This window comes from Ailuropoda melanoleuca, chromosome 1, assembly GCF_002007445.2.
Source record: "Ailuropoda melanoleuca isolate Jingjing chromosome 1, ASM200744v2, whole genome shotgun sequence".
Taxonomy (NCBI): domain Eukaryota; kingdom Metazoa; phylum Chordata; class Mammalia; order Carnivora; family Ursidae; genus Ailuropoda; species Ailuropoda melanoleuca.
In genome coordinates, this window is record NC_048218.1 from 63,194,315 (window position 1) to 63,208,051 (window position 13,737).

Genomic DNA, 13,737 nt, shown 5'->3' on the forward strand with positions numbered 1-13,737 from the left:
GTTGCCTACTATTTTTATCATAGATTTAATAATACTGACTTCCTTCCTTGATTTATTTGGCTGTTATTATTATGTGTTATTGAATATATACTGCTTTAATTCCATTGCCCTTGGCATATTATATGTAGCACATAACTATTTAGAGAATGTTTTATTAATTTCATATATCATGTTCTATCCTCACCCTATTCTAAGTGAATTTCCATTGTCCTTAGAAAGGAGATCAGTATCCTGTATTTAAAAAAAAAATATCAAGCACTTGCGAGCAATCCTAGTAACATTCCAGTTTGTATATTAGTAACATTTGGTGATGGTTTATAAATAAAACAAGCAAACAAACATAAAATTCCTGAAGGCATATATAGAGTACATTTTATTCCATGGAACGTAATTTTGTATGAGTTCATGTTAAAATGTATATATCAATGTTGTATACCTCTTTTAACATGTGTATTTATATACTTACATACAAATATGCAAATTATATACACTTTTTAAGAAATTTTAATGGATATACTCTTGGATTATGATTTGTGTTTTAAAAGCTATTTTCTGAGCCTAAAATCACAGGTACACAATATGAAGAGAAGCATGATAGGACACATGAGCATTTTTGTCTTAGGAATCTAAATGGTCTTCTGTAACAGTTTCTATCTTCTCTCCTTTAATTCCTAAAGAAGAAATAAATCCTAGGAATTTCAGTATAATTATATCTGATCATCTAAATGGGATAATCATTTTATATCTGTAGTTGATATTATAAACTATGAAAGGTTACTTGTAACAGATTACTTTGGAAAATATGAAAAGAATTTTGGGTATATTAGGATACCATGATTCTGCAATATCTCTTTTAAAGAACACTTTCAGGAATAAGGTGTTAAGATGGTGGAGGAGTAGGGGTCCCCTTTTCAACTGGTCCCCTGAGTTGAGCTGGATATGTACCAGACCATCCTGAAAACCCACGGAATCAGCCTGAGACGCAGGAAGATACATCTGGATCTTTACAAATGAACATCTCCAGCACTGAGTATTGAGGTACAAAGTGGGGAGCCGTGAAGCTGCGCAAGATAAACAGAAGGGGGAGGGAGCCACTGTGCTTGGGCACCAGGAAGCGGTAGCCACCTGCACTGGGAGGTGGGCTGGACTCGCGGATCCACACCCAAGAAATAGAAGACTGAGACTGTGAGCCTGAGAACATGCGTGCGACCAGACTGAAATCCGGAGCTCTGGAGCGCTCACTGGAACTAGACTGGAGCCAGGAGCTTGGGAGTAGGCGCGTGTCCAGACTGACAACCGGGGCTCTGGAGCACTCATTGAAACTGGACTGATAACAGGAATTCGGGAGTGCATGAGCGAGACCTGACTGAAAACCAGAGTTCTGGAGTGAGTGCGAACCACACTGAAACAGAGAGCTCGGGAGCGCGTGCAGGAACCGGGGCAGCTGGTGGTGTTAGAAACACAAAGGACAGAGGCATGCCGGCCCTGGAAATGAGGGCTGGGACACCGACTGTGGGGTACACAACCCGGGACGCTGCAGGGTTTTTAGCAGCACCAACAGAAACAGAGTTAAAGAGGCCAAGAGAGCTCAGTGGAGAGCAGACTGTGATCTCTCTGTTCTGAGACAGAGGCTAGGATTCAGCCACTCCTGCTCTGACTCTCAGAAGAGCCACAGAAAACCACCAGGGAAAGCCACCAGAGAACAAAAGCTCAGAAATACCAGCTCACATTGTGCCTATCCCCATCCCCCATTGCAGGGGACAGGAAGACTCTACCCAAACAGGGTTGCCTGAATATCAGTGCAGCATGCCTCTCCCCCAGGGGCAGGCTGAAAAATCAAGAAGCCCACATCCCTAAGGTCCCTATAAAACAAGTGCACACTCCCTGGGTCCTGGTCCACAATTTGGGATCTGGACAACACCGCAACCTCTCCTCATCAGAATGTTGAGAAGGAGAAATCCCCCCCAGCAAAGAAGAGATAATGAGTCTGTGGCCTCTGCCACAGAACTGATGGATATGGATATAATCAAATTATCAGAAATGGAGTTCAGAGTAACAATGGTCAAGATGATGTGTAGTCTTGAAAAAAATGTTAATGAAAATATTAACAAGAATATAGAATCTCTAAGGGCAGAAATGAGAATGAATCTGGCAGAAATTAAAAGTGCTATGAATCAAATGCAGTCAAAGCTAGATGCTCTGATGGCCAGGGTAAATGAGGCAGAAGAACGAATTAGTGAATTGGAGGATGGGATGGTAGAAGAGAAAGTTAAAACAAAAATGGGGCTCAAAAAAATCCAATCTCAAGAATGTAGGTTATGGGAGATTACTGACTCAATGAAACGTTCCAATGTCAGAATCATCGGCATCCCTGAGAGGGTGTAGAAAAGAGAGAGGTCTAGAAGAGATATTTAAACAAATTGCAGCTGAAAACTTCTCTAATCTGGCAAAGGAAATAAGCATTCACATCCAAGAGGCAGAGAGGACCCCTCCCAAGTTCAACCATGACAAACCTATGCCACATCATGTCATAGTGCAATTTGCAAATATTAGATCCAAGGATACAGTATTGAAAGAGGCCAGGGCAAAAAAGTTTCTCACGTACAGAGTAAAAAATATCAGAATTACATCAGACCTATCTACACAGACTCGGAATGAGAGGAAGGGTTGACAGGGCATTTTTATAGCTCTATCCAAGAAAAACATGCAGCCAAGGATCCTTTATCAAGCAAGGCTGTCATTCAGAATTGATGGAGAGATAAGGACCTTCCAAGATCGCCAGACACTGACCAATTTCATAACCACAAAACCAGCCCTACAGGAGATATTAAAGGGGGTTCTATAAAAGTAAAAAGTTCCCAAGAGTGATACAGAACAGAAAGTCACAATCTATAGAAACAAAGACTTTACTGGCAACATGGTATCATTAAAATCATATCTCTCAATAATCAGTCCCAATGTAAATGGCCTAAATGCTCCCATAAAATGCCACAGGGTTGCAGATTGGATAAAAAGACATGACCCATCCATTTGCTGTCTACAAGAAACTCATTTTGAACCAAAAGATACATTCAGACTGAAAGTAAAGGGATGGAATACCATCTTTCACGCCAATGGACCTCAAAAGAAAGCTGGGGTAGCAATTCTTATATCACACAGATTAGATTTTAAACTAAAGACTGTAGTTAGATATACAGAAGGGCACTATATTATTCTTAAAGGATGTATCTAACAAGTGGATATGACAATTATAAATATCTACATCCCCAACAGGGGAGCAGCAAGATACACAAGCCAACTCTTAACCAGAATAAAGAGACATATAGATTAAAATACATTAATAGTAGGGGACCTCAACACTCCACTATGAGCAATAGACAGATCACCTAAGCAGAAAATCAACAAAGAAACAAGAGCTTTGAATGACATACTAGACTAGAAGGACCTCATAGATATATATAGAACACTACACCCCAGAACAACAGAATACTCATTCTTTTCAAATGCACATGGAATGTTCTGCAGAATAGACCATATTCTGGTTCACAAAACAGGTCTCAACCGATACCAAAAGACTGAAATTATTCCCTGCATATTCTCAGACCACAATGCTTCGAAATTGGAACTCAATCACAAGGAATAATTTGGAAGAAACTCAAACACTTCAAACTAAGAACCATCCTGCTCAAGAATGATTGGATAAACCAGGAAATTAAAAATCAAATTAAACAATTTATGTAGACCAATGAGAATGAAAAAAAAAAAAACGGTCCAAAACATAAGGGACACTGCAAAGGCGGTCCTAAGGGGAAAATACATAGCCATCCAAGCCTCACTCAAAAGAAGAGAAAAATCTAAAATGCAGTTATTATATTCTCACCTTAGGAAGCTGGAACTGGAACAGAAGAACAGGCCTAACCCATGCACTAGAAAGCAGTTGATCAAGATTAGAGCAGACATCAATGAATTAGAAACCAGGAGCACAGTAGAGTAGATCAACAGAAGTAGAAGCTGGTTCTTTGAAAGAATAAATAAGATCGATAAGCCACTGGCCAGACTTATTCAAAAGAATAGAGAAAGGACCCAAATTAATAAAATTATGAATGAAAGGGGAGAGGTCACAACCAACACCAATGAAATAGGAAGTATCATTAGAAACTTTTATCAACAGCTTTATGCCAATAATTTAAACAACCCGGAAGAAATGGATGCCTTCCTGGAAACCTGTAAACTACCAAGACTGAAACAGGAAGAAATTGATTGTTTAAACAGACCGATTAATTATGAAGAGATTGAAGCAGTGATCAAAGACCTCCCCAAAAACAAGAGTCCAGGGCCTGACAGATTCCCCAGGGAATTGAAGAGATTGAAGCAGTGATCAAAGACCTCCCCAAAAACAAGAGTCCAGGGCCTGACAGATTCCCCAGGGAATTCTACCAAACATTCAAAGAAGAAATAATACCTATTCTCCTGAAGCTGTTTCAAAAAATAGAAACAGAAGGAAAACTACCAAACTCATTCTATGAGGCCAGTATTACCTTGATCCCCAAACCAGGCAAAGACCCCATCAAAAGGAGAATTACAGACAAGGATTATCCATCATGACCAAGTGGGATTCATCCCTGGGATGCAAGAGTGGTTCAACATTCGCAAATCGATCAGTGTGATAGATCATAAGAAAAGACTCAAGTACCATATGACCCTCCCAATAGATGCAGAAAAAGCATTTGTCAAAATACAGCATCCTTTCCTGCTTAAAACACTTCAGAGTGAGGGATAGAAGGAACATTCCTCAATTTCATAAAAACCACCTATGAAAAGCCTACAGCAAATATCGTTCTCAATGGGGAAAAGCTGAGAGCCATTCCCTTAAGATCAGGAACATGACAAGGATGCCCACTCTCGCCATAATTATTCAACATAGTACTAGAAGTCCTTGCAACAGCAATCAGACAATAAAAAGAGATAAAAGGTATCCAAATCGGCAAAGAAAAAGTCAAACTGTCTCTCTTCGCAGATGACATGGTACTCTATATGGAAAACCCAAAAGAATCCACCCCTAAACTATTAGAAGTTATAGAGCAATTCAGTNCAATTCAGTAATGTGGCGGGATACAAAATCAATGCTCAGAAATCAGTTGCATTTCTATACACGAATAATGAGACTGAAGAAAGAGAAATTAGGGAATCCATTCCATTTACAGTATGACCAAAAATNATCCATTCCATTTACAATATGACCAAAAATCATACGTTATCTCGGAATTAACTTCACCAGAGATGTAAAGGATCTATATTCTAGAAACTACAAATCACTCTTGAAAGACATTGAGGAAGACACAAAAAGATGGAAAAATATTCCATGCTCATGGATTGGAAGAATTAACATAGTTAAAATGTCCATGCTACCCAGAGCAATCTACACTTTCAGTGCCATCCCAATCAAAATACCAATGACATTTTTCAAAGAACTGGAACAAACATCCCTTAAATTTGTGTGGAACCAGAAAAGGCCCCGAATCGCCAAGGAATTGTTGAAAAGGAAAAACAAAGCTGGGGGGATCACGTTACTGGATTTCAAGCTGTACTACAAAGCTGTGATCACAAAGACAGCATGGTACTGGCACAAAAACAGACACATAGACCAATGGAGCAGAATAGAGAACCCAGAAATGGACCCTCGGCTCTTTGGGCAACTAATCTTTGACAAAGCAGGAAAAAACATCCGGTGGAAAAAAGACAGTCTCTTCAATAAATGGTGCTGGGAAAATTGGGCAGCTATATGCAAAAGCATGACACTTGACCACTCTCTCACACCATACAGAAAGATAAACTCCAAATGGATGAAACACCTCGATGTGAGACAGGAATCCATCAAAATCCTAGAGGAGAACATAGTCTGCAACCTCTTTGACATTGGCCACAACAACTTTTTTCATGACACATCTCCAAAGATAAGAGAAACAAAAGAAAAAATGAACTTTTGGGACTTCATCAAGATAAAAACCGTCTGCAGAGCCAAGGAAACAGTCAAAAAAACTAAGAGGCAGCCCACGGAATGGGAGAAGGTATTTGCAAATGATGCTACAGATAAAAGACTGGTATCCAAGATCTACAAAGAACTTCTCAAACTCAATACACAAGAAACAAATAAATGAAAAAATGGGCAGAAGATATGAACAGACACTTTTCCAATGAAGACATACAAATCGCTAATAGACACATGAAAATATGATCAAAAATCATTAGCCATAAGGGAAATTCAAATCAAAACCACTTTGAGATTCCACCTTACACCATTTAGAATGGCAAAAGTTGACAAGTCAGGAAACAACAAATGTTGGAGAGGATGTGGTGAAAGGGGATCCCTCCTTCATGTTGGAGGGAATGCAACTTGGTACAGCCACTTTAGAAAACAGTGTGGAGATCCCTTAAAAGGTTAAAAATTGAGCTACCCTATGATCCAGCAATTGCAGTACTGGGTATTTACTCCAAAGATACAGACGTAGTGAAGAGAAGGGCCTTATGCACCCCAATGTTCATAGCAGCATTGTCCACAATAGCTAAACTTGGAAGGAGCCGACATGCCCTTCAACAGATGAATGAATAAAGAAGATGTGGCGCATATATACAATGGAGCATTACTCAGCCATCAAATGGAACGATTTCTCAACATTTGCTGCAACATGGACGGGACTGGAGGAGATAAGCTAAGCGAAATAAGTCAAGCAGAGAAAGAAAATTATCATATGGTTTCACTCATTTATGGAACATAGCTACGAAGATCGGTAGGAGAAGAAAGGGAAGAGGAAAGGGGGGTGGGTAAACAGAAAGGGGAATGAACCATGAGAGACTATGGACTCTGGGAAACAAACTGTGGGCTTCAGAGCGGAGGAGGGTGGGGGAATGGTATAGGCTGGTGATGGGTATTAAGAAGGGCACATATTGCATGGTGCACTGGGTATTATGTGCAAGTAATGAATCATGGAACTTTACATCAAAAACTAGGGATGTACTGTATGGTGACTAACATAATATAATAAAAAAACATTAAAAAAATAAAGAACACATTCAGTACTCTAGATTACCTTCAGGCTTCGTCATAGGGCAAGGATTGGCATTTTTAGCTGGGAAACTCGTAATAGTAAAAGTTCTGACATAGTTTAAGTTGTTCTTACTTAACTCAAGTAAATAGTTTAAACATATTTATGTATGAAATCATACATGGCCACTAGTTTTCTGCCTTTATGGTGTCTGCCATATTAAGAGGTAGAAAACATCCTATTGTTTTTGAAATATAATTCATCTGTATTTGGATATAATGTAAAAAAATTGGTATTATTTTTGTAGTTATACTGACTTCTGGCTGGAGAGGCATTTTCTTTTATTAAAGATGTTTTCTTTTATCATAGATGAAGCTGCTCTTTTTTTTTTAAGATTTTATTTGTTAGAGAGAGAGAGGGCGTATGAGTGGAGGGCAGAGGGGCAGAGGGAGAGGGAGAAGCAGACTCTGCTGTGCAGGGAGCTGACCTGGGGCCCTGGATCATGACCTAAGCCAAAGGCAGACATTTAACCAACTGAGCCACCCTCGTTCCCCATAGATGAAGCTTTTGAAACAAGTTACTTATTGAAAATAAATTATACCAAATATACTTTTTAGATAGAATATATACTTTCCAACTGTACAGAAAATCCTTGCAAATGGTGAATTTTTTTATGACCAGATTGCAGTTTTAAAACTGGGTTGAATATTTTCTTTTCTGGAAACTACATAGTATGTGTGTGAATATTAGAGACAAGAAAATTAAACTTAGTTTTTCCCAAAGAAAATACAAAAATCCTTAAAGTTCTAATGATGCTTACAGTAATTATTTCTCTCTAGTGGTAAATGCATATTCCTTGAGCTAGTCATTCATACCAATCTATATGTAGTAGTTCACTTGCTTTCTACTCAGCATTCTTAGCCTTCCTGATTGAAGTATGTACAATTGTTTTTCCTTATATTTCCAGGTTTTATAGATACAAATAACTCTTCAAGTAGTGAAAAATTCAGTACATTAGCTTGTTGTTTTTGCTTAACAAAAAACTGTAAGGAAGTCACTCACTTTGTCTTCTTTTTTGTTTCAGGGTGCTTTGGTTAGTGCAAGTTCAGATGACACCCTTCATTTGTGGAATCTTAGACAAAAAAGGCCAGCTATTCTTCATTCTCTTAAATTTAACCGAGAACGGTAAGAATGTCTGAGTTAAACAATTTCTTGATGTATGAGAAGTGTTTCCTGAGAAGTTTAAGGTTAACTTTCAAAAGACTAGTTTTTTTCAGAATCTCAATCTTAATATCTAGAAATAATGCTTGCTTTTATAGTAACTCATTTTCATAGAAAATTCATAGAAAATTCATAATCGTTTAGATTCAATCATCTAATGAGGAACTCCTAACATTTCTGTTCTTGCTATAAACTGGCACAGCAGCAGTGATGCATTTTTCTTTCCCTAGGCCACGGTGCTGAAAACTCAGACCTAAAATTTAAAAGTGAAGTAAATACAAAATGTTTTTTTACACCTTTTGATCATGGCCGTTATGTCCTACACTAAACTCTTTTGCTTAAATATTTTAACATGAAAAAAATCCCTGAAACCAAAGTTTTAGATTCAAAAAATGTTGGTACTAAGTGTTGAACAATACTTTTCCAAGATGGAAATTTGATGAGAATTTAGATTCCCCCATTTTAGAATGAAATATTAGTAATCAGAAAGAGAAAATTAAATGAATGGATATGGGAGAAGTTACTAGATTTTATTTGTACAAACTACCAAACTTTAATGTTTCTAATGTTGGCGTCAATTAGACCTAGAACATAATTTACATCTACTTAACTGATAATCCACCTGGAGATAAGTAATATTTGTATTTCATTACCTGTCTCTGTAATTAAACTGAAAAATAACCTGATATTTGTTTATTATTTGGAAAACAATCTAACTCTTTGCAGTGAATGAGAAGGGCCATCACAGGAAAATTTGATGTTAATGAAAGAAAAAGAAACCCCTGAGAAGTAAATTTACACAGATTAGCAAGTACTATTCAAACTGAGGTAGGTGAATAATGGAGGCAGGCAGTCACTGCTAAGAACTCAAGATAGTGATTATTTTATTTTGTTGAATGGTAATAGTTTAATAAGTGATTGTCACTATATGGACAGAGTTTAAAGAAGTAAATCTGTTTTCATAAGTATGTGAGAAAAAAGGATGGCAGTTATGCAGACGTTCTTTTATTTACCTGAAGTTTTTCTTTTTCTACTTGTGTGCATACTGTACTATTTAAATCATTAACCTTCAATATTCTGAGTAATATTCGAGTATTATGTCTACAGTATTTTAGTATTCAGCATCAATGGAAATTTTATTATATCCAGTGTATTTTGAGAGGAGGGAATTTATATTTTAGATGTCTGCTAAAACTAGATAGAATTTATTTAGATTAAATCTAATTTTGGTTATATTATCTTAAATTTTAAAGTAAGTAATGCAACAGAAATTTCAGGATATTAAAAAATTAAAAATCATTCAAGAGTTGTTATACTGTCCCTGTTTTTTATCACTAAAAATATTACTCGGACATCGACATATTGATTTTATCCCTTTCTCTGCTTGTGAGATTTTTGTTTGTTTGTTTCAATGATTTGAGTACATCTGGCCCTACACTTCTGTGTAGATGGACAAAATAGGTTTTTCACCCTCACAGTTGGAATGTTGAGGGAAATGTTCTGGCCCCTTTTATGGCCCTTGTGGGGTGGGGGAAAGAAACAATTGATGGTGATGATTTTCAGTTATAATTTTATTATCTCAATTGATGTGGATTTACCTGTTACCAACATAAAAGACCAAGCTGACAGTTTTTGGACATATCATAGAATGATAGAATTTTGTAGGCATTGCTTATTTTAATGCTTACAAAAATATGATATCTATCTTTTGACAAAGATAAATTCATTATCTTGAATTTGAAAATAATCATTATCTTGAAGTTAAATAATCATTAACTATCAAAATTTACTGAAGGGGGAAATATTTTTAAAGGTATGGTGAATGGAAGCTTAGGCCTGTAAAAGAGAATTTAACTAAACATCTTTTGGAACTCTAAGCCTTCTTAAATTAGCCAGAACTATGTAAATTTCTATATATCCTTATGTTTGTGCCATATATATATTTAATTTATATAGTTTGTGCTATACATTTTAGGTTTTCATTTATTTTTTCTTATAAGCACCTTCAACCTTTGGTCTTATAATCTTTGAAGGCAGTAACTGCTGAGAAATAGGTTTAGATATTTCAGCTGCTTCTGGTAAAAGATCCTTGGATTCCTTTCATATCTGATTTTAAAGCTAAATATGGAAGAACAACTGTTTTGATTTCTGTGCTGCATGATCTAAAAATGAATAAGACATTCATATTTTCACCATGTTAATAGTCCTTGCTATCACTGATCATAAATTGTATAATGGGAAAAGCATAGACTTCTTTTATTTGGTTTTCAATTAAAATTCGATAGGTAGACTATGACATAAAGACATTAACTTATTTGTACTTATTATATCAGAGCTTATTTTTTCTATCTGTGGTGTTCTGCTAATTGATATCATCAGAGTACTTCCAAGGAATATTAACTAAGCTGCAGGGAAGGAATAGTTTAAGAACCCTATAATTTATGAAATTATCTAGCAAACTTGATCCGTCGGAGTTGGCTTTTGGGGAAGTTTATAACCCCAATTTAAAATATACTATGGCTTCATATAGGTAATTTGCATTATGTTTATTTTTAAAATTTCTTGAATAATTAACATATCTACCTGGTTTGACATTCAAAAGATGTAAGCTGTATATACAGTGAAGGATTTACCTTCCACTCCTCTTCTTTGGGCACTTAGTCCCCATCAATGGAGACAAGCAGTGTTACCTATTAATTTACTATATCTTTCCAGAGATTTATTATGTACACATAAAGGCAATTATATGTAACATAATTTTTTACCTTATGTATATATAAGCAAATATGAATATATATATTTCTGTTACACAAATTATAGCATGTTATGCAGTTTTGTACCTTGTTTCATTCTCTTTGTAATTTATTCTAAAGATCATTCCTTATCAGTATATGAAAAGCTTCCTTATTTTCTTTTTCTCTTTGGTGTGTGTGTAAATGTTACCAAATCAAGAAACTGTGTAGAGGTGCCTGGCTGGCTCAGTTGGTGGAATATGCAACTCTTGATCTCAGGGTTATGGGTTCAAGCCCCACGTTGTGTATAGAGATAACTTAAAAATAAAATCTTTTTTTTAATGATTTTTTATTATATTATGTTAGTCACCATACAGTACATCCCCGGTTTCCGATGTAAAGTTCAATGATTCATTAGTTGCTTATAACACCCAGTGCACCATGCAATACGTGCCCTCCTTACTACCCATCACCAGTCTATCCCATTCCCCCACCCCCCTCCCCTCTGAGGCCCTCAGTTTGTTTCTCATAGTCCATAGTCTCTCATGTTTCATTCCCCCTTCTGATCACCCCCCTTTCTTTATCCCTTTCTTCCCCTACCGATCATCCTAGTTCTTATGTTCCATAGATGAGAGAAATCATATGATAATAAAAAAAAAAAACCACTAAAAAAACCCCAGTGTAAATGTTAAGTGTACACCATAAAATAATCTACCCATGTAACAAACACAAAAATCAAGAAACAGAAAATTACTAGATCCACAGAAACCCCCCTGTTTTACCTTTCAATCACTATCTAACCCCCAGATGTAATACTATCCTGATTTCAAACACTGTAGATTAGTTTTGCTTGTTGTTTGGAAAATTACACTAATGATATCATACATAAATTCTTGTTTGTGTTTGGCTTCTTTTGCTCAATGTTATATTTATAAATTTCGTCCACATTACAAGTAGCTATAGTTTATTACTTTCATTGTTATGTGGTATTCAATTTAGTGAATATTCTTCAATTTGATTAACCATTCTACTTTAATTCTCTTGCTTAAAATTAGCTTTTGTTTTTCCACTTAAATTTTAGAGATAACTTGTCAAATTCTACAAACACATTTGCTGAGATTTTGATTAGAAATACTAATTTGAAAAGATATATGGACTCATGTTCATTGCAGTATTTATAACAGCCAAGGTTTGGAAGAAACCTCAGTGTCCATCAATAGATGAATGGGTTAAGATGTGGTATCTGTGTGTGTATAGAATATTACTGATCCATAAAAAAGAATGAAATCTTACCATTTGTGATAGCATAGATGGACCTAGAGGGTATATGTTAAATGAAATAAATCAGAGAAAGATAAATACCATATGATATCATTTACATGTAATATCTAAAACAAAACAAAATAAAACAAATAGACTTATAAATAGAACAAACTGGTGGTTGCCAGGGTAGGGGGTGGTGGGCAAAACAGGTAAATAGGATTAAGAGGTTCAAACCTCCAATTACACAATCAATAAGAAAAAAATACTTTTAATCTGTAGATTAGTTTGAAGAGAACTGACATATCCCATGATGATGGGGGATGGCAATATTCATTCATTGTCATTCACAATGACAACATTGAATCATTCAACCAATGAACATGGTATATGTTATATCCCTCCATTTCCTTAAGTCTTCTTTGATTTTTCTAAATAACATTAATAAATTTCTCTGAGGTCTTCCACATTTTTGTTAGGTTTAGTCATAAACATTTTTTTTAATTCCAGTATAGTTAACATACAGTGTAATATTCATTTCAGGTGTACAATTAGTTATTCAACAATTCCATACATCACCCAGTTCTCATCACAACAAGTGACTCCTTAATACCCATCTCCTATTTTACCCATCCCCACTCCTACCTCCCCTTTGGTAACCAGCAGTTTATGCTCTATGGTTAAGAGTCTGTTTCTTAGTTTCTCTCTCTCTCTCTTTTTCCCCTTGCTCATTTGTTTTGTTTCTTAAATTCCATGTATGAGTGAAATAATATATTTATCTTCATGACTGACTTAATGTGCTTAGCATAATACTCTAGCTCCATCCATGTTGTTGCAAATCACAAGATTTCATTCCTTTTTATGGCTGAATACTATTGCATAGTATGTATATATACAAACACATACACACACACACGGACACACACACCATATATTCTTTATCCATTCATTAATTGATAGACACGGGCTGTTTCTTTAATTTGGCTATTGTAGATAATGCTCCTTAAAACCATGGGGGTGCATGTATCCTTTTGAGTTAGTATATTTGTCTCCTTTGGGTAAATACCCAGTTGTGCGATTACTGGATCATAGGATAGTTCTATTTTTAACTCTTTGAGGGGCCTTCATACCATTTCCCACAGTGGCTGCACCAGTTTGCATTCCCACCAAAAGTGCACAAGTGTTCCCTTTCTCCACATCTTCACCAACACCTGTTGTTTATTGTGTTGTTGATTTTAGCAATTCTGACAGGTATGAGGTGATATCTCATTGTAATTTTTTTAATGTTTTTTTATTATATTATGTTAGTCACCATACAGTACATCCCTGGTTTCTGATGCAAAGTTAGATGATTCATTAGTTGTGTATAACACCCAGTGCACCATGCAATACGTGCCCTCCTTACTACCCATCACCGGTCTATCCCATTCCCCCACCACCCTCCCCTCTGAGGCCCTCAGTTTGTTTCTCATAGTCCATAG

At 36.2% G+C, this 13,737-nt stretch overlaps 1 protein-coding gene across 1 annotated transcript in view; it reads left to right on the forward strand.

The window, feature by feature from the left end:
• The window catches only part of STXBP5L (syntaxin binding protein 5 like), a 404,610-nt gene that overhangs the window by 140,742 nt on the left and 250,131 nt on the right, over positions 1-13,737 (forward strand). The window contains exon 5 of the mRNA XM_034659194.1: positions 8,128-8,228. Within this exon, the coding sequence (XP_034515085.1) occupies positions 8,128-8,228 (101 nt within the window). The remainder of the gene's footprint in view (positions 1-8,127; positions 8,229-13,737) is intronic.